Consider the following 21681-nt stretch of genomic DNA (forward strand, 5'->3'; position numbering starts at 1 on the left):
TATGTTTGAATGACGGTGTCCATTTGCACAGCCTCCATCACTTTCATTACCAGCCACATAATTATTATGTACTATTGAAGGCAGCAAGCTGTCTGCTTTATAAGCCGCTCCCGTTAGACAATTCTGTTTGCAAAGATAGTGGAAAAGGTTGCATGTTAGAGAATTCTGTGACTCCTTCCTAAACCCCCAGCGCACTTCCTCTTATTTTTGCTGCTAAAAGCTTTTCCGACTTGGCACCGGCCCACGTGTGCCTTATGGTAATTATGGCCTTACTGCTCTTGCAAATTTTGCCAAGTGCATTTCTTTTTCTGTAGCTTGTGTCTTTGCTTTTTTCTTGTCCATGTGTTTAATAAAACTAAAGTATCTCTTCTGAAATACAATATAACAGAATCCTACCGAGAATACATCAGTGAGTCTCAAGATAGCTACATATATAGGCACCTCTGCCCGAACAGGGACACTGGGTACCAAGGGGAAAAACTACTTGATGGGGAAGGTTTATTCATTTCATTGCTTCGTATGTGTACCCTTTGGTCTTACTTCTTATCATAACCACACAACAGGTGCTTTTTTTCTGATGGAAATCTATTTTCTACTCTTACAAAATAGAAAAAGTGAATATTTAAGTTGAATTGAAGTCTACAAAAACATTGCTATAACCTATGCACAGTGTTGGCTCAATTCGTGCAAGAGGGCTGGTAATGGGCAGATTGAATGATTTTTATACCAGAAACTTCGATTTATGTATTGATGTCTGTTCTGCATTGTCTGTCTCTACTTTGTCCATTCTAAATTAGGTTTAATGTCCACTGGTTGGCAATCAGCCTCCAGAGCTTGTAATGACCTTCTATTTGCTGGCACCCCCAAAATCCCAATACTTTTAGGCAAAGCAGAAAGTGAGACTCTTACTTATGCCTTCCAAAATGCAGTGATGAGTACCTCAGGGGAGGGTCCTTAGCACTGTATAGGTTCTATCCCAGAGTTTTTACAAGAATTTTTGTTGGGCAGGAATGGGTCTCCAATGGATGAAAAGGGTGTTGAGTATGCAAATCAAAGGAGATGAAAACACCAGCCATTGAATGTGCAAATAACACCTTACCTTTAATATAAGTTTGAGTGTATTTGCCAGCTCTTACCATGGACAGTTCTGGATGTCAGGCTACAGAGCCCATTTTAATGTACTTTTCGGTGCTTGGATTCATTTTTAGATTTTATCCTTATTTTACAAATAAACCTTTAATTCTGGGTGCATGCTAGGCTTGCTTAAAACAAAAAACCTAGCATCAACAGTTTCTGCTGTTTAAAACAGCTATGAGGGATGGTAGTATTTGTCCCTCTCTCATTCCTATATGCATGTAATCTAATTTTCTGCTGTTAAGGCCTGTCTACAACAGTGTAGCATGATTTAAAAAAAAAAAAAACAAAAAAAAAAATAATGAGGAAATATTTTGGATCCCCTTTAAATGAGCCAGAATGTTTTCTTTTTTTTTATCCTTCTTCTTGCTGATATATTCTAAAACTGTCATATAAAAACGCTGTCAGCAACACAAAGGTACCTTTTATTTTGTTTTGCTGCAGCCAAACAACTTGAAAGGTGATTTTTTTTTCCCGTCATTCTGTACTTTAAGCTCTCGCTTTTCATCTTCGCCTGTACCATTGAAATTTTTATGCTTATTTTACTTTTTCGCTTCTAATTAACAGAACAAAGTATTCTCTTTGAAAAATACTGGGCTCTCCCAAGGCTTTCAATTAAAGCCTTTCCTTGAAACACCATTCTTCAAACGATTTTTACAGTCAATTTTTTTTTTTTTTTGCATCATTTCCCAGGCAAATCAATTAAAACGTTAATTGGAAGATGCCATAGGTTCCTTAGCGTAAAATTTAAAAAGCTTGTAATCTATCTGCCTTTCCCGGGTACTTTGGTATCCCTACCACCTAAATGAAATGTCAAGAATGGTGGTGGGCTGGTGTGGAATTATGGACGCTTTGTGTGTATGACAGCTTTGAAAGTGACATTTGTGAGATGAATAGAAAAGGAACAAGAAAGAAAATTGTTGTGATTATTTGTTTTGCTTCACACAGCTCTTGTCGGATGCACAAATATAATGCAGATCAGCAGTTCTCTTGGAATATTTAACAAAGCCCCATTGTGATTAGGACTCTCTCACTAAAATGTAAAACCCATGGACAATTTGCCTTGCCTAAATTAATTTTGTTGGTGTCACCAGATATTGACTCTGAACAGGGCATGATGTCTGCAAACCCTAAAAGGATTGCTACTTTTCCAGGTTTGACTTGGATAATGCAGGATTCAAGGCCTTACACCAAACGTGACCATTGATATCACATTGAGGCTTCCATTGTTGCCCGTACCAGTACATTGAGTCATGGATCCATGAAAAATATATTAAGGGCTGATTACCCTTACTCTCTGCTATCCTGGTCCACTCACTTGTTCTAGGTTGGTGACTCTGAAAGCTTTGAAGCTATGAGGCCAAAATAACAGCCAAAAAGCTAACATGTTTTGAAGTAGAAGAGTTATGGTAGTGCCAATATTGTCATAGCAGTTCAAACTTTCATAACCTGAAATTGATTTGCCAATGCCCAGACGAGATTTAGGTTTTTAGTAAATATTTTTGTATAACACCCAATTAAATTACATTATTATATTTACATTATATGGTCATTAGTGATGTTAACATAAATGCTAGTAGTGTCACCTCCCCAGCATTTTTGTTAAGGATTTGCTTCATGGCAGGTTGCTCGTGATTATCTGAGATGTCACAACTGGTTTTTTCCAAAGCATCCTGAAAAAGGTTTTGGACTTTTACTCCCAGGGGTTGCCAGACAACTTTTCTGCAGAATGACACCAAGTTGTGCCCCCTAGGTGCTCACCCCCTGGGGCAAACAGGAACAGGTGACTTTAGTGCAAAAATGGCCACCGGAACAAGTCCAATATTGCTTACAGTCAGGGCAGGCATCAAACAGGGGATGTAGTTGAAGACATGCTAGGGTCAGGACAGGTAACAGGTAGACAACATGGTCAGAGACAAGCCGAGGTCAGGGCATGCAAGATTTAGAAGACGTGGTCAGGGCACAGGGCACTAAGCACCAATTTACTCCAAGTCTTGTTCGTCCATGCAGATGCACTTTTGGCACGCACATTTGTGGATGATTGCACATATAGCAGCCTGTGTACATAAAGTCACAACTTTACAACTCAAATGGAAATGTTTACCGGCCATAGCGGTCAATTTGTTTCTGAAGGACAGCAGAAGACCATGAATCTTCTGCAAGAGATAAGAGAACCATAACCGCTTACTAGAGTGTTCAGCAAACCCAACTGATGGACAATGTCAAACCTCTAGTTAAACCTTCAGAATGTGAATAACTTCAAAATCTGTGGACCCAGCATGATGCAACTTCTGATTTTAAATGATGAAAACCAATGACTTCTGCTCTTCCTTCTGTGCAAGGTGATTCGTCTTAGTTTTCTACAGGCAATCTGTAGTGGAAGCGCCTGCTGGGAGACTTCTACAGCTTCACTCTCTGCAAAATCTTTGATGTTTAGGAAAGTATACTTCTATCTTTTGTGGCTATTAAGAGGCTTTTGGACCCTTTTCAACTTTAAATATTGTCCTTGAAAATTTTCTTCTTAGCCTACATGTTGCCATTACTTCAAAGTTTTGTTAAAATATGTCTGTATACCACACTGACATCATGATAGAACAAAATGATAGAATTTCTTTTATGAATATACAGTGATATGTCACTCCCACATCTGTTCACTTTCCTTTTAGAAGACCGCTCCTGTAACTACTGTTACTTGATTTGAGATCATCGCCTTGGAATGAAATAATCTTTATAAATCTTTAATCCAAGGTTGTTTGCGGCTTACAGACTGGCATAGATTTATTTATTTTGCTTCTGCAGCTGATGCTATTCCCCTCCAAGACACAAAAAAATATGAAGTTTGGCAGCATTTTAATGTTGTATTTTGGGAAAATTGAAGTCTGTAGCGTGGAAGTGGATAAGCATGTTTTATTTTCCAACGACAAACGACATTAAAAAGTGACATCAGAGGGCCACTAACTGTAAATGGAAGGTCTGCTTATGTAAACGAGTTTTTTATTAGAATGAATCCATAAAAATGTAAAAGTTTCCGGAACTCATCAGAACTGAAGAAAAGTAGGTGAAATAACGGGAAATTATATTTTCAAGTACAGCTGTCATCCTGTCCTGCTAGAGGTGACCTGAACTCCTGGAAGAGTCATAGGGACATCTAGAAATTTTAACTGTGTCAAACTGTCCATATTCTGAAATTCCAAACCCTTACGTCTTGGTATGATGATAAACTTTTCACTAGGTCTAGAAAAAAGGCAAAACAATCCTGTTGATGGTAACAATTCAATATTACATTGGCCTACAAGTCTATAAAGTCCATGTGCCAAAAGGCACAACAATCCTGTTGCCGTTTGGAAATTTCCAGCACCTGGATCACTAGAATTGGAAATTGCCAGCAATAAGATTACTAGAACTGCAAGCATTTATGAGCTGAAGACATCATATAAACTTGTTGATTCAGAACATTTTTGTTTAGTGTAACCATTTGTGTCTGGAGTTGGTTTTCCAGGGTGTGGCATTATTAGTATTACTGTCACATACCAGTCCAAATCTCTTCACCTCTTAGTGCAGGAACCCAGCGGCTGTTATCCGTGAAACTGTTATAAAAGTCTACGAGATCGCCACATATGTCACTGTCCTCCCAGAGAGCACACAGCCACTTATGATTCAGTAAAAGAAGGTTTGAACAGTACTACAATTTTGCTGTCAGAATACAGGGAAGCCAAGGTCAAATTTTCTGTTGTCCTCTGCAGAACTGCAAAGAGCTGCATGCACTTAATATGAATCGTACTCATTTGTATATCGGGCAATAAGTGAGATGGGCCACTTGTATCCAACCTGTGCCTGGCCTCACTTCTTTGTTGTGGAGGTTTGAACCAGGGCAAAAAAAAACATTGCTGCTCCAATAAAATGACAGGAATGACCCTTTTGTGGTGCAGTCAAGTAGTAAAAGATAGCAAATGTTTGTTGTAAGCTTGAATAACAGTTTTGCTCATGGTCTTCTCTTATGTTTTAAGCAAAGGGACTCATAAAGGCCTTTGGGACAGTAATTTAAAGAGAACCTGTTACTCCATGCCTTATGTGGGCATCCAGATACTACTTTCAATTGTAAAAGTGCACGCTTGTTTTATAACATATTTCCACAATTTTAGTGTTGACATTTTGCCTGTGAATATAAACTAGGGGACAAAACAGATCCTTAAGTCTGAAAATGTATCAAGTGCCTATGTTTCCAAGCTGAGCCCTGCTTCTGGAGAAGAAGGGATGCCGGATTCTCCCTCCATTTACATTCTTCCTAAATACAGGGCTCTGTTCTATGAAGTTAAAACCATATGTACCTCAACAGAAGAAACAGGTCCAAAGAAGTATGGCAGAATGTAAATCATAGATTGGACTGGTTCAAAGATCTTCTATTTTAAAAAAATCAACATCAAAGGAAAGACTGATTTAGTTAACTTTGGTTGGATTTTCTGCCAGATGTGATTGGTTCTTTGGTCTTTTATTCAATCTGCCCATTTAATGCAGTTAGTAACTTAAATATATGTTTCCTTGGAACAAAAGCTTTATTGAATAATTGTACTGTTATGTGTAATACCAGCAAAAGAGTCACACTGCTATATTTTCCTGGTATATACAATGGTTTGTGGCCATATTCTGCATGAAGAAACAACGAATTGTTGGGAATTTCTTTACATCGCTTGGCTTGCATTCACAGCACAGAATCTCCCTTGTGTAAAGAGAAATTTTCCTATCAATTGTTTCAATCCCTACTAACTAGATGCTGACAGATAGGACCGGCTCTTTCATTGTTTGCCATGAGGAGTCGTGAGATTTGGAACGGAACACTGTGAAATGCTGTGTTACCATGCAGTTAATGGAGTCAAGCTGTATCATCTGACATCCAGAACATTCCACTCTTATCAATTGCATTTGAGCATGGCATTGTGTAGAGCTGCAGAGGCTCCAACATTTGTAGGATGTGGCCTTTGTATACGATCCTTACTAAGCCTAAAACAGAAATGTAGCATTATGAGAAAGCTACATATAGAATTAATAGATATGGAGGTGTGCAAAACTAACCAGATTTGTACAGACTAACCCTTTGGGTTATAATAAATAGATTAAAAGTGAACACATGTGCTCCTTTTAGCTCACACAAAAAACATATAAAGCCTGTGAAATGTGGATTTAAAAAAATATATAATATTTTTAGCTGGGGCATTTCCTATATCTCTGATGTCATGCTTATTGGTTTTTAGATCCAGGCCCAGCAGTGATTAGGCAATCCCTCTCCTTCCTCATTGGCATGAATGTGCAAGGTTTGCAGGGCTGACCATAACCTTAAATAGCACTTTGCAGTACCCGGCACTGCAGCCTCATGGCGGGTGGATTGTACTTGCATATCTGACCTTCTCCAAAGTCTACAAAGAGATTTATTAAGGAATCGCAAATATTTTAATTATGGAGAATGCAACCATGAAAGTAGGAAAATCCCTGTTTAAACACGAGTGATGCTGCAAGTTGTTGGGAGCAGAACCAGGTGACAATATCTCCAAGCTGAGTTATGCAAAAGTAAGAAGAAGTGGCCCAAATGACTTCTTGTAACAGATATGTCATAATGACCATATCAAGATCTATTTTTCATGCTATCGTTTACATTATATACATTGTCATGAAAATTCACTAATAGAGGAATGACTTGGACTTTTTTGTAAATGCTGTCCATGAAGTGCATTGATCCAGTCTTTTTATAGACTTATATTACCAACAACCAGAACAGAATTTCAAAGCAGTCATCGATGTATACATCCTAAACAAGCACCAAAATCTACATTTAAAGAATTCTAAATATTTGATTTATTATTTTTACCAATCTTTCCCAAAATGTTATTACACATACAGTTTATTTCCAGAAATAAAATAAAAATAAAAAGCCAATGATGCTATTTTAAATGAAAAATTGGGATTATTTTAAAAAGTATTTAATCGTTATGGAATTCCAGAAATAATCAGGGTGCCTTTTCTTGACATTGACTGAATGTTTCTTTTCTGTAACAGGTGGAAATGTGGACAGCACTTTTGATATTGAAAAAGGAGTTGGGACAATTGTGATTGCCAAGCCTCTGGATGCTGAATTCCGTTCAAGCTACAATATGACAGTGGAGGTCACAGATGGGACAAATGTTGCAAGCACTCAGGTAACATCTCTGATAATACACCTGTATCAAGAAATTGTAATAAACCTTGAAGGAACATTTCTCATCTTTTACCTAAAATTAACTCATAAACTGTGCGCTTTGGATAGGGTTATCATTTATTTAGAAACTATGTAATTTCAAAGGAAACTTTTGTAAAAATAGTTGTAAATACAGTATATGTATGTATGTATAAATATATATATATATATATATATATATATATATATACATATTCTCCACAATTACATAAGAACCAAGCTTTCCTCAACCAATCAGGGAGCACTAGAGGTTTTGAATGGGGATACTTGTCCCCATTTAACCTCTAGTGCCCCGGTGATCACAAACAGAAGGGTTCCCAGAGTTCCCGGAGGCATTCTCGCTCACCCTTCATCTCCACTCTTCTTTTCTTTATTCTGGCAACAAGGTAAAACAAACAGCAGGTTCTGTAGGCTGTTTAGATATCAACTTTAACTAAACTTGGCTGTGATCTTCAACAATAATTTCCTCCACAGTGCCTGCAATTACAGAGGTCATTTTTTTAAAAGCTCATTTAGTGTTTTTTGAGCATATGGCCTGGCCACAGGTTCTCTTTAAAGCCAGATTTATGTCACACAATAGTATATATCTCGTCAAATATACTTGGTACTAAGATCTAGAAGGAAGAGTGGATGAGGAATGTGCCGTTTATTCAGTGTCAGCTTAGAACATTGTGCTATGAGGGCTAGAAACAGCAACTTTACTGTGAAAAGAATTCTGTTTTATTTTAGGGCATTTCATTGTAAATATAATCAAATCATTACATGTACTGGACTTTACATGTATACAAGAGACTTCAGTGTTTTTTAAATTAGTTTTATATAGATCTGTTTTAGGACTTTTGTTCTCTAACACTTTTCACACATTTTCAAGTTGTCAGCTCTGAAAAAAGTTTTAGGAAGCCAATGAGTTTATTGAAAACTTTTTCTTCAGCTCCTCACCTTCATCTCATTGCCTATTGACCCGTAAGTCAAGCTCTAACCAATCAGCCTTGTGCAGATTTATTCTTTAAAATCCCTCAAATGTAATGGTACAGATGAAAGGTGGTGATATCGCTCAGTGACAAGTGAATCATATAATCCATCCTAGAAACTCTGAAATAAAAATATATTCACTGCACAAAAGAGAAAATACAAAAGTTGGATTGTCAGTAGCAAAGTATGTGGAGTTCTGTTTAAGTTAAATAAGACTTTGAAGAATGATATGGTAAGACTAGTAAGTGTGTAATATTCCCTTAATAAGAAAAAACTTTTTAGACATTAAACATTTTAGAAACTCCATTTTAGGAAATTTGGAACAGGCAACTTTGTAGGAAATTTCATTCTTGTGATCACCTGATGATTGAGGTTCATTTAGTAAAGGAATACAGGCTGTTCACATAACAAAGTGAATTATCCATCTGCAAGTATTTTTAGTGGATGGGGTCTCTAGAAAAATATATGAAGCTAGAACCAGCCAATCATATGCATGGAAAAATCTGCATTTCCCTGTATAGGCTATTTCACATGTAATTGGGTATTCTTTGCAAAGTGATTATGCCATACAAGTTGATGATTCTCCTTGCCAAGTGAACTGCCTAAATTATTTTAGTAAATTCCCCCATTGTGTTGGAATATCTCTGCTTAGTATAAGTTAGCCTAAACTCTCACACTGGTCTCATTTTATTAAAACTCTCCAAGACTGGAGGAGAATAAAACGGAAGAACATGGGTGATCCAGCAAACCTGGAATATATTTCTTATAAATCAATTTCTATGGGCAGTTAGGCAAATATTTTCCATCCTTGACATAATATATTCCAAGTTTGCTGGATCACCCAGGTTCATTTATGATAGTCTATCTTCTCCAGAGCTTTATTACACCAGGTCCATTGTTTGAAGTTCTTCAGGCTACTAAAGCAGCTATAACTCCAATGTGTGGACAACACATATACTCACATTTACCCCCTTTGTCTAGAATAGTCAATCATGTCATCTTGTCCATTTGTACTTCTCTTCCAATCAAATGACCGCTCCTTCATAAATCTGTCCACCAGCAGATGGTTCCAATTACAAGTCATTCAAATGTGTTTTTTCACGGGTGACTGATTAATAATATTATACTCTGATAATATTGTTTCAAAGATTGGTTTACCATTTGTCCAGAAAAACCATCATGACTCACGACACCCGTAAATACCCTCTGATTAGTCACAGGTGAATTAGGGATCAATAGACATATCTTGTACAACCAGAGCTATCAAGTTTAAACATAACACCCCCCTCTCGAGCAATCGTAACGACAGATCAGTTACATGGGTAGACGTATGTTGAAGTCATTACGTTTCTACCTTATTTCCTGTCTGAGCAAATACGTAAGAACATCTTTTGTTGCTAATTACCTCTCAGACTGTGCTGAGCTACATCAGTAACTCGATCATCTTCCTCTGTTGACCTCTGGTGCATGACCCATGATTTTACAGAAACCAACTTTCCTAATGTATAAGTTATCACCAGAGTAGGGTTCTTAGAGATTGATGAATGTTCCCAGAGCTTGAACGAAATGCATGCCTATTCTACGCTCCTGCTTAATACATCATTGCTCAAGGCCATGTTTGGTAAAGTGATTACCTCTCCTTCAGACAGAAGGTGAATAACATTCCTCATATCTTGAATAAATGCATTTTCAGTGTGTACGCTGAGATTTCTGAGTCGATGAAAGGGGCCGTAATAGGGAAACTTTTTTTTCATCTACAAACATGGTAAACAGAAGGTGTACCCTTGTGTACGTGCACTCGAGATTAGCATTGTTCTACTTGCAACTCAGTTTTTCCTAGGGACACTGTACAGAGTTTGTATGTTAAACATGGAGGTGTTGGTGGGGATTTTATTCTTGTGCTTTGGTTTTATTCTACAGTCTGGATAGATCCTTGGTTTTTACCTAAATCTAAATTGACCCATATACGTGTATGTATGATTATAGTGGGCACTTAACTTTAGAAGTTATGCCAAAAACAGACAAGCAAAGGGAAAAGAACTACTCACTGGTGATGCCTTTGGTCTCCTATTCCCCATGACTTACTATGACTTACTGGCTTACCATTCATTTTTTGTACCATGTCTCTGTGTGTAGGTGGTCATCTTCAAAGTAACAGGGCTTTTTTCTCCAATTTCCCCATTTCTCCAACAATGAAATATACATATATAGACAAAGACACTGAAATGTACCTGTTCAAATGTTCTTACATACACAATTTTTAATTTCTTGCCCAAGCTTACGTATTTATGTGGATAAAGTAGGGAAGAAGGGAGCATAGACTGTAGGTGTTGACTTTTTTCTAGTGAAAGAATATCAATCGTTCAGTGTTTCCTAACCTGTTTGATTGTTCTCACCCCACAAGAGGGGTCTGCTAAGGAGACAGTCTGATTATATGGAAACTCTTTCATTTTTTATATTTAGCTTTTTGCCTGAAATTTAGATTTAATGCACCCCTGTTAACAGGCTCTATGCACCTTTAAAGGTGAATATCAACCTATCCATGAATCAATATACACTGTTTGTCTGCAATACAAGGTGTTTGTCGCCTCTTTTTCTGAAGTGGTTATATGATGCTGTGAAATTGATGCAGAATTCTCACTCAGCCCTTTTCCTGGCTTTTGTGCTAAATGTATGCAATAACCATGTAGCGAAAGACTTCAGGAGAATCCAGAAATTAAAATAAATCCATATGACTTTGGCCGCATGGAATAGTTATATACTTAACCCCAAGAAAAAATGTGGATTTTATGACTTTTTACAATATTATTAGGTAGCTGAAATGATTTACTTATTTTAATTTGCCTAAAGTTGCCATTACATTATCTCACCATTGACCGGCTGTGAACACTTTTCAACTGCAAATAGAACCATAAACATTTTAAAAGGAGCCTTGATCACCATTGTGTATGGAGATATCTGCTGACCACATCTCTACCTTTATCCAAATGCTTGTGACTCTGATAATGTCAATTATTGTTTTTTAATGCAGCCTATTATATGCATTTAATGATTCATTACAAGCTTTTTGTCTGAGCCATTGCACGGGTAAAGTGAGTCCTTTGTTCTCCTCTGCTTCTCTTTATTGGTATTATTAAATGTGGGGTAGGCTGAGGTTAAATATCTTCATTCATCCTTAACTATTGCAATGGATACATTATTGCTTTATAGATGACAATTAGGAAGTTAAATTATCTACAAAAATAGCTGTGTGGCACTATGTCCTGTGTAAAGCTTGGGTTTAGTTTCAAGATGTGTTGATATCCAAACCAATGTTGTACAGAGGTGCTGAATTGTGTGTATGTCCACCATGCAGAATATATTTTATTTGCCTTTTTTCTCATGCTTTATTTTTTTTTTTTTTTATCTTAAAGCCAGGTCCACCCAAACAATATATTTTAATTATAGAATTCTAGTAGGCTGACCCACCCATTGGCTGCTTTATCCCTATATCAATAATTCTCCAGTAATGAAATCTCCCTCATGGGGTTTCTTTAATATAGAGGTAGGGAGTTATTTGCATGAATGCAGTCACTATATCTAATGACTGATGAGCTGCAAAAACATGCAATTTTTATATAAACCTGTAAACTGTTATTAGAAAATGTTGGGTGCCGCCATTGCTGAAAATTCTAGTTGCTTGATTGTTAAGTTGACCTTCTCCAACATGACCTGGACTTCAGTTCAGTCCCTCTCCTTATCTCAAATACACATTTTGTTCCTGGTTTCAATCATGGGGTGAAGAAGAATTTCTTAAATTTATTCCCAATTTAACTACATCTCTTTCTCTGAACAATTTACCCACACAATTTAATCAACTAAGATAACCAGACGTTCACACCACCAATTCTCCTACACTCTACCCCAGTGTTTCTCAACCAGGGTTCTGTGGAACACTAAGGTTCCTCAAGGGATTACTAGGGGTTCCTTGAGCAATGAGCAATTTTTAGATCAGTTTAACTGACAAAAATTATCATTTTGGGTATCTGTTATGGTGGCATTCTTCCTATTGATCAGCAATATAAAAGGCATTTTTCTCAGTGATCACCATGCTAATAATGTAAGCTGTAAATATAGCGATTATAGAAGGGGTTACCCAAAACCTAATTGTTATTTAAAGGGTTAAAAAGTTTGAGAAGGCCTGCTCTTCCCACTTCAGGCCATAGAAGTCATGTCATCATGACCAATCAAAATAAAACACTGCATTGGTATTCCTTGCATTGCAAGCAGCATAGTTTAGGTTATTCAGGCACAGATTTAATGTCAAGCAGTCTGTTTAAGCTTCCATGACTAGGGCAGGTATTAGGCATCTAAACTGTAACAACCAGCAGGTGGCAAATTCTTAATTAAGATGGTTACATAAAGAGTATGGGATAGGAGAGCCCAGCATCTGTGTAATATAAAACTGTAATAGAGTATTAAACTTATGTGAATACAAGGTCGAGATTATTACATTACATAAGTGATCCAAACTTTTTCTCTGTAATTAATATAGCAGGCTGGTATAGTACATGGATAAGTGCAAATAGAACTCTGGCCTAGCTAACATAATGAAAAGAAAATAGATCATGCATCCAAGTACATTGAACTAATGTCAAACTTGGAAGAAGCTTTAATTTGCTCTGAAGCTGGTGCATTATTGCTGTGATTTATAAGCATCAATTTGTTAGTGGAACTATCTCGGTCATCTTCATTTTGCTGAGATCTTCCTGATTAGTTTATAAGTGGTTGCAGGTATCCAAGCTGCCCACTTTATCAATAGACTGGCTTTGCTCTTGCTCGTCCTGTTCTGTGTCTGTTAATTCAGCTTTTTCCAGGCATACATCTTTGACAAACAGCACAATTATGGTTTGATGTACGACCGGATGCCAGCCCGGGAATGGACGTTTCTTATCAGGAAATCCTTCTTCAACCCGCCAAGTGCCTCTCTGCATCGTGTTCTGCGCTAGTTAACAAGAGCTTATTTGAATGATGTTTAGGCTACACAATAAAAATAAGGACATAAAAGTCAGTTTTGTAGACTGGATAAAAAACATCTCTGGAATACTAAAGTGAACCTGTTTTATCCACAAAAGTGTAACCATTAGTGATGAACTTCAGCCTCAAAGAGTCTGCAAGTAATTGAGCTGTTTTTCATTAGGTCCATTGAGCTTCCAAATCAGAATGAACTCCTACCCCTTCCATGTGATAGCCCCCCGCCTTCCCCAGTTTTTCAATTTTCAGTTGCCAGAAACTCTGTTGTCCACCAATGTTTGCCAAAAGGCCTCTGGGCAATATTGGACATCCAATCTAACCTTTTAACTTTCCTGAATGTGCCATCACATGCCCCACCATGGGATTGAAGATGAATGATCCATATTTGCAGCCTGGACCCACCACTAGAATTGGATGAAGGAGGACTTCAGCTTCATCTTAATTTAGAGATAAGTCAATTTCTAGAACTTAGGCTAGGTCTACATTCCAGAGTCTTTTCGAGACACATAGACACTGACCTGAAGTCAGACAGAGAGACATTACCAATAACATCATTTATACACAATGGTGGACATACTATTCACACTTTGCTCACTTAGCTCACACTTGCACATGTTACCAAAGTTTTGATTTTACGTCATATTTAGGAAAAAAATCCAGCTTGAGAAAATGAACTGTAGTCATGGTAGAAGAGGTTCAGGCTAGATGTAGTACAGTCATCAGAAACTTGCCTCTGCAATATTAAAATTCAGGTTCCTAGTTATTACAGGTCTGATGACAAAAAGGAGACTGAATGCTTGTCTTTAACAGTGATATATAAAGGGTGCCATCCTGGAACAGCTTTTCCTAATTGAAGAAATGTTTAAGAACAATCCTCTTTCTTGGTATTGACTCCCCCATCCAGGCTCTACCCTTCAGCAGAGAATATATGAAGTCAGTATCTAGGCCATTCTACAAGTGGCTAGCACTGGAAATGGTTGGCACTGATTTTGTTCCCAATAATTTTAAATATTAAGTACTCTTTTATCACTCTTTCTATTCATCCAAACATGAAGGTTGGCAATTTTTTTACTTTTACCATGTACCTCCTTATAATAACAGATCCACTATTACATTCATCAATAATTACATACAAAACTAGCCAGGAAAAAAATCCTAATTTTTGTGAACTATTTATTATTAAACCTATAAATATGAATGCCCCAATATCATCTACCTTGTAGATCTTTGTTTATACGTTCACATGAGTACTAGACATGCCCATGATCCTAACATATATCACTAGCTCTGCTGTTTCCAACCTTATGTGACATTTTTGGAGCCATAGGGTATTATCCCAGTCCAGTAACAGGTATTAACTCATAAAACAGAAAGCTTAGTAGCTTGAATAAACTGTACACTGAACAAGGGGGACAATGGGGCCAATAGAAAATGTCATTCTGTAGGTAAAAAATACCTACTACAACCTAGTAGGTACTGAATGCTACGTATAGTAATTATAGTTTGGTAATTATATTTTAGATGTTTTTTGATCAGGTAAACAATTAATTGCAGTATGTCTGCAGTTCCTGACATCTTTCCACATTTATTAATTTTATGTGTGGCCCTTTGATCATCTCATCTGCCATAATTGATTCCCCTATATAAACTAAGTGGACCACCAGTGATGTTTGCTGTTATTGTATATTTTGACATCATGATTTATTAATTCAGATTTTGTTTAGTTACTTAAATGTCCTTTTCAATAGTGTTACATCTAATTCTAACTATAAGCATTATAATATTAAGAAAATATTATAGAAGTTCAAAAGTCTATGGGCTCTTAATGAAAATAATAATAAAATGTCACCTCTGCAATATTTAAATACTATACAGAAGACATACTTTAGCACTTTTAAGCCGGTACCGAATGCTTTACCATCCCACGCAAACCTGCAACATAAAATAAGATTAGAGGTATTGGAGGGGTTGACAGAAAACAGTTCCCATATACAAAAGATATGGGAACACCTTACAATTTAAGTGGCCCAAGGGGGAGCCAGCCAAAGAAAAGATTTTTTTTCAGAAAAATAATCAGGCCTAAGGGACGTAATTGTGCAAACGCTCTCCAAACAGAAAACACAGAGGAGTGTGGTTATGTTCTAGAATTAACTGATCAGTCCGTTACATTGAAAGCGAAGCATTTACTGTGTAAAGTCTTAACAGGCTGCAGAACAACGGAGGTCTCTGGCAAAGCAATTATCTCCGAGTGTGTTTTGTGCATTTTACCTATATTGTAAAATACTCTTCTATTAAGAAAAACTACGGACATTGGGCTGCTTATGCTCACGCTATGAATGAAGTAGGACAATTAGTCACGGGCAAGTCTTAAAGAGCCTCAGAGAACTTTGCTGTAGTCTGTATTTGTCCTTTTATTGTATTTATTTCTTCTTTTATTCAATGATTTTTGTGCTAGGGGATCTTTTGTTGCTATTTTAGCGTGTCTGTTTAGTTACCAGCCCAAATATGAAGTCATGGTTTGCCTTGTTTGAGAGATTACTGGACCACAAGGTTCTTTTGTTAAAAACTTTTCCAAGTGTGGGAAATGAAAGCAGCAGACTTGGAACGTGCATGGACTATCAATGAGAGAAGAGCACAGTGTGACCTGAGAATGGAAGAGACTTTTCCATTTTGTAGCTATAGATTAGGCTATGTTGTGTAGGGCACATATGGATGGAGTCCCAAAACCATGTAAATGAAAGAATAAACTATGTAGCACACTAAATGTAACCTAAGGTCTTTTTAGTGTTTCATGTATGGATAATGTAGTGAAAGTCAGATGTAAAGTATCTGCATTTATATGTTTATATATATATATAGATAGATACACCTTGGCCCAAAATAAAGTTACATACTCTAGTGTCTACACATTCACCATGATTTTGTGGAAGTTCAAAAGTCTATGGTCTACGGACTTCTAATTAGAATAGTAATACAATTAATTTCATCCAGAGTTTCATTTATATTTCCTCGAGATCTTGTATTGATGATTGGAGATTGGACAATTGAGGAAAATCAAACTTCAAACATTCTCCATGGGTTTCAGGTCTGTGGTGGCCAATCCATGGGTAAAAAATATGTCTCAAACTCGCTGAAACACTCTTTCATAAATTGAGCCTGATGAATCCTGGCATTGTTATCTTGGAATATGTTTTTGTCACTAAGGAAGAAAATACCCATTGAATGAAAAACCTGGTCATTCAGTATATTCAGGGAGTCAGCTGACATTATTTTTGGGAATACAACATTGCTAAACCTAGACCTAAGCACTAAGATTATAATACTGCCCCCACAGGCACCTCAGATTATAACACTGCCCCCATGGGTACCCCAGATTATAACACTGCCCCCACAGGCACCCCAGATTATAACACTGCCCCCATGGGTACCCCAGATCATAACACCAGGCACTGTATGTAAAGAAAAGAGATCTCTCCAATCGAACAGCAAAAAGTAGACTGACAGTGTTTTAACTATTCCCTACACCATTGAAAAACTAGCTGAAAGTGAGTGCTTGTGTAATTCTTGGCTCTGTACATATGTCTCACACAGATCAGATCCTGTTGCAGACCCTCAGGTTTTAATTAACAAAGTTACAAGTCTAATCATTAGGGGACAAGAGACTTCAGAAATGTGTCCTACTGTTTGCAGCAGACTGCAACACTAGTTAAGTTAAGCAAAATCAAATTTATAATTTTTAAACTTATGATTTTATCTGTTAAATTGCAACTCTATACTGTGTATCTAAGAATATTTTTAAAACTCAGCAAGAAATTTGCTCTAATGGAAGAGAATAGTGCCAGTATACTGAAATACACAATGCTGCACATTGTTCCTATAGGTCTCAGCACCATAGGAGCTTACAGTCTAAAGCCCTTTGGGTTATATAAACTGTATTGTAGGGAGTTTCGGCCCCAATTCAAATAATTAGTAATCCGAGTTTATGCATGTGAACATGAAAACTCTTTATAACAAAAAAACTGCTCAAACATCAAAAGATTTAAGCCCTGAATACTCTGACCTGTGTGTTCTTTTATGCATTGATACTGAAAGCAGTGTCACTGGTGGTTGGGGAAGTTTGAGGTCATTGAAGTGTCATTGTGAATGTGGGAGAGGTTCAGACCTACAGGGATCAGCCAAGCTAACACAGAATAGGAACAGAACCTTTCTATGAATTGTGCATCAAACAAATCTATAGTTTTAGTTTCTAAGGTGCAATGTATCTTTTTCTTTTTTTGCATCATAAGTAACTGCTTTCCATTGAAGTTATTTAATTTTTAGAATTACCATTCAAATATGTTTTTTTTCTGGTTACATTTTTGCTCATCCAATTTTTACCATTCAACTCATTTGTTTAATTCTCTTTTGTTGCAAACATGTATAGATTATCTTACCTTTACCATATTGCAAACAATCATAAGCACATCATTTTCAGGATTGCCCTGTATATCTTCATCCTTGCCATTGGTATTGACCTGCAAGATCAGGGGCATGATCCGAATGTGTAATGCGTATAATATTTCCTATTCATCCTTTTCCTGGATAGTATTCAAACTGAACTTTAAGCTTAACCCAATACTAATTTCTATACAGTAGCACTCGCATGAGTGTGGGGGAGAGGAAGGGACAGGTAATCAGGTGTGGTGCATGCAAATGTATATCAAGGAACTTTTTTTTATAGGAAATGAAAAATTAATTGAATAGTGAGTTGATCTCATAAACCTACTAGTCTTTTGTGTATTAATAATTATTGTCTTATTATTATCTTCATGTTCCTATTTCCTAGTCAGCAGACATGTGTCAGATAGAAAACATCAGTGTGTTCTACTAAATATATATCAGAATAACTGCTTCCATCCAATAATTTTTCCATCCAATAATTTAATGATGTGCTTTTGGTATTGCTACTGCTTAACAATTTAGTTTCTTCCTTCTTGCCTTTCAGGTTCTTATTCGAGTCCTAGATAATAATGATAACGGTCCAGAGTTTTCCCAATCTATTTATGAGGCCACCATCTCAGAAGATGTCCTCCCAGAAACTGAGATTTTACAAATTAAAGCTACAGATAAAGATGAGAATCACAAATTGAGTTACACTATCCACAGCAGCATCGACCCAATGAGTATGAAGAAGTTCCGCATTGATCCTAACACAGGAACACTGTACACAGCAGAAAGATTGGACCATGAAACCCAAGCCCATCACACTCTCACCGTCATGGTAAGAAATGGGGCCACCTTAAAGTGTATGTAATCTACTTTTTGTTTGCATAATGCTTTATCATACTTGTGGATTCCATTAACACTCCTTTAGTTGGCCTTTGGACTGCCTATGTGGGAGACTCAATAGGCAATATTATTGCCAACTGAAAAATGAGCAAAAAGCAGATTGATAACACAAGGCAATGGCTTTCCATTGTCAGCCTACAACAGGGGCCACTATTGCTCAGGGTTAGGGCTGTGTTCAGTAGCAGAGGTAAGTATTTAAAGGTTTCTTTGCTACAGGGATAGCTTGCATGTGAAAGGTTTATTGTCAGATTAGGTTTCTTTAGTCTTGATAAAAGGTTTTGCAGATGTTGATGGGCAAAAACAAATGTTACTAAGTCCCACTGATTTTAGCTAACAACTATTTGTTGTGTCAGGGCTTGGATGTATGAGAACTTTCACAGAAATAATTATTATAATGATTTGCCACCGAGTGTAAAAAAACTTTAAATAAAACGTTACACTTTTTAGTACATTTTTATAAAGAAAGTTTGTTAATAAAGCTACAGAAACCAGGTGGAAATCTCAGCTACCCTTTACTCCTCTATGACCTGTTACTGAAATTCTGTTCGATGACCATGAGGTACTGAGCCTATTATTAATTCATTGCTTTTCATGATTATTTATTAAAGGTGAAAGATCAGGAGTTCCCATACCGCCGCAATCTGGCTCGTGTTATGATTACAGTGGAAGATGCTAATGACCACAGTCCATACTTCACCAGCCCTCTGTACGAGGCCTCAGTGTTTGAATCGGCTGCTATCGGCTCTGCTGTTTTACAAGTTACTGCCCTGGACAGAGACAAAGGAGAAAATGCAGAGCTTATATATTCTATTGAGACAGGTAAGGTCATTATTCTTCAAGAGGTCATTCTACTCAGAACCAACATTTCAGTAGCTATAGGTGAAGTTAAAGCCCATTGCCATGCAAAATATTAAATTCCCATGTCCCCCTCTATTCCATCCCCCTGATTCTAACTTTTTATTACTTATTGAAGTAGGATATATTGATTATTAAGAAGAAGTAATCCCACAAGTACTCACCTTATCCCCATTCTGTCACAGGGCGCCACCATTCTCCACTGGCCATCTTGTTTGGCTGTGCCGGAATGGCATGTGCATGGGTAGCCACGATTGCCATTTTTTTCTGACAACAAACACACATGTGCAGCTCAGCAAAATTTGACAGCTTGGTGGTAATCAGGCAGGTAAAAGCAGTTATTGCAGAAGGGACATCGCCTTTAACTGAATTGCAAAAGTTCATAGTGGGGCTTTCTACTTTATTTGCTGTCCAGACTCCCTTGCAGTGCCTTTTCCAGTGCCTGATCCATTGCTGCCGATTTGGCCAAACATTTGGGTTTGTCCCCTCTTAAGATCATAGCTGCTTGGTTTCTAGCTTATTCAAAGAGGGACCTCCCCATGGACAATCATAAAAAAAAGTCACCTAGTTGGTGTGGGCAATCAAAGAGGGACCCCGCTGGAAATACACAGGGATAATGAAAAATCAGGTCGAAGTTTAAGGTGAGTAAAGCTGAGATTTTGGAGCTAAATGTGGAAAGGGGTTTTGTTTATCCTAAAGTTCAATTTTAAAGGGTAAATAAAGTGACAAACATTTCTCCATGGGCCCCCTTTACCCATTCCAACACCTAGATCAGTTTTTTTATTTATGCAGCTGGCAGACTTGCAGCATTTTATGAACCGTCTGAGCATAGTCCTGCGCAATTGCTAGTCAGCTGCATAGACGTCAGTCCTGTACATCAAGCTCATGGATGGATCAACAGACGGATTGTCGAAATCTTTGCAGCTGCTTAGTGTTTGTGTAGTACCATACTAAGCTGGTTCAGAGAAAAACCTGTAAATAAAGAATGCTGTAGGTCTGCCAGCTGTTGGAATACAAAGGCTTGGTCTGAGGTTTGCATTTTTAATCACTCTTAATGTTAGGGGCAGTGAAAGGAGAAAGGGGGGCCTTTGAAGAAATGGTAATGATAAAATGGGTGACAGAGAGAAGCTTTGTCAGGATCGTATTACTTTCTGTTTATTTCTGTCCTGGTGACAACATCTACCCTCATATATTAAACAGATGTCAAAGATGTAAAGATTCCCAAGTCTATAAAAAACAAAGTTTTGGCTGTATTTAGGCTTTAGACGGCATAATGTTTTCTTTGTGCATTCTGGACTAAAATAATACAGTTACATTGCTTTAGATCTAAATTTACATTAGATGGGTTATTTATTTTAGATTAGGAGCGCAACAAGAGTAGCCAGATCATGCCCCATGAATCCAGGGACAGGACTTATTCAGACTTTTGAGTTGCCTTATCCCTTAATTGTTGAGGGTTTCATATTTTTTCCCGGAGACTGGTTTTAACGTCTATTGACAGTTTACTGCAATTGAGTTTGAGGCTTGCGAATATGCTGATGCAGGTTCTCTCCAGTGGGACAAATCCAAAACCTAGGCATTAAATCATATGGCCTCTTCTGCAGGTGGGGATTAGTCATCTGGATTCTAAGCTTTCGTAATAAGGCAAACATCGATGGCCAGTTGTCTTTTGGTCGTTTTACTATATCCACCTGTAACAAGCACCTTCCATTTTTTACTGGTGGAACAGGAAACACAGCCAAGTCTACTACATGTAATTTCTTTAAATGCATCCAGTTGAGAGTGACTGAAGGTTTTGACTTCCTAGCTACACCTTCATTGAAATGTTAGGTTGTAGAAAAAATGACTAGGACACAAGCCCTACCCTTGAGCTGTAAATACCCTGGGTCCAAAATTGGATGAATCCTTATATATCACACCCACCTGTAACAAGTCTTACCCTGCAGGACACAAAAATTGCTTTAGTTCTACTGCCTACTGGAATCTTGCAATCATTATGTCCCTCCAGGGCATGAGTATAAACTACAACACAACTCTTACTATCAAGGCATGACTATCAACTACAACACAACTCTTACCACCAAACCATGCCTATAAACTACAACACAACTCTTACCACCAAGGCATGCCTATAAACTACAACACAACTCTTA

General features: G+C 37.4%; 1 protein-coding gene across 1 annotated transcript in view; it reads left to right on the plus strand.

The window, feature by feature from the left end:
• The window catches only part of FAT3 (FAT atypical cadherin 3), a gene marked incomplete in the record, with an annotated part of 408024 nt that overhangs the window by 300727 nt on the left and 85616 nt on the right, over positions 1–21681 (plus strand). Inside the window, 3 exon segments of the mRNA XM_072402567.1 lie at positions 7183–7322; positions 18330–18605; positions 19282–19492. Of these exon segments, the coding sequence (XP_072258668.1) occupies positions 7183–7322; positions 18330–18605; positions 19282–19492 (627 nt within the window).

The sequence above is a fragment of the Pyxicephalus adspersus genome, chromosome 1 (assembly GCF_032062135.1).
Source record: "Pyxicephalus adspersus chromosome 1, UCB_Pads_2.0, whole genome shotgun sequence".
Classification (NCBI taxonomy): domain Eukaryota; kingdom Metazoa; phylum Chordata; class Amphibia; order Anura; family Pyxicephalidae; genus Pyxicephalus; species Pyxicephalus adspersus.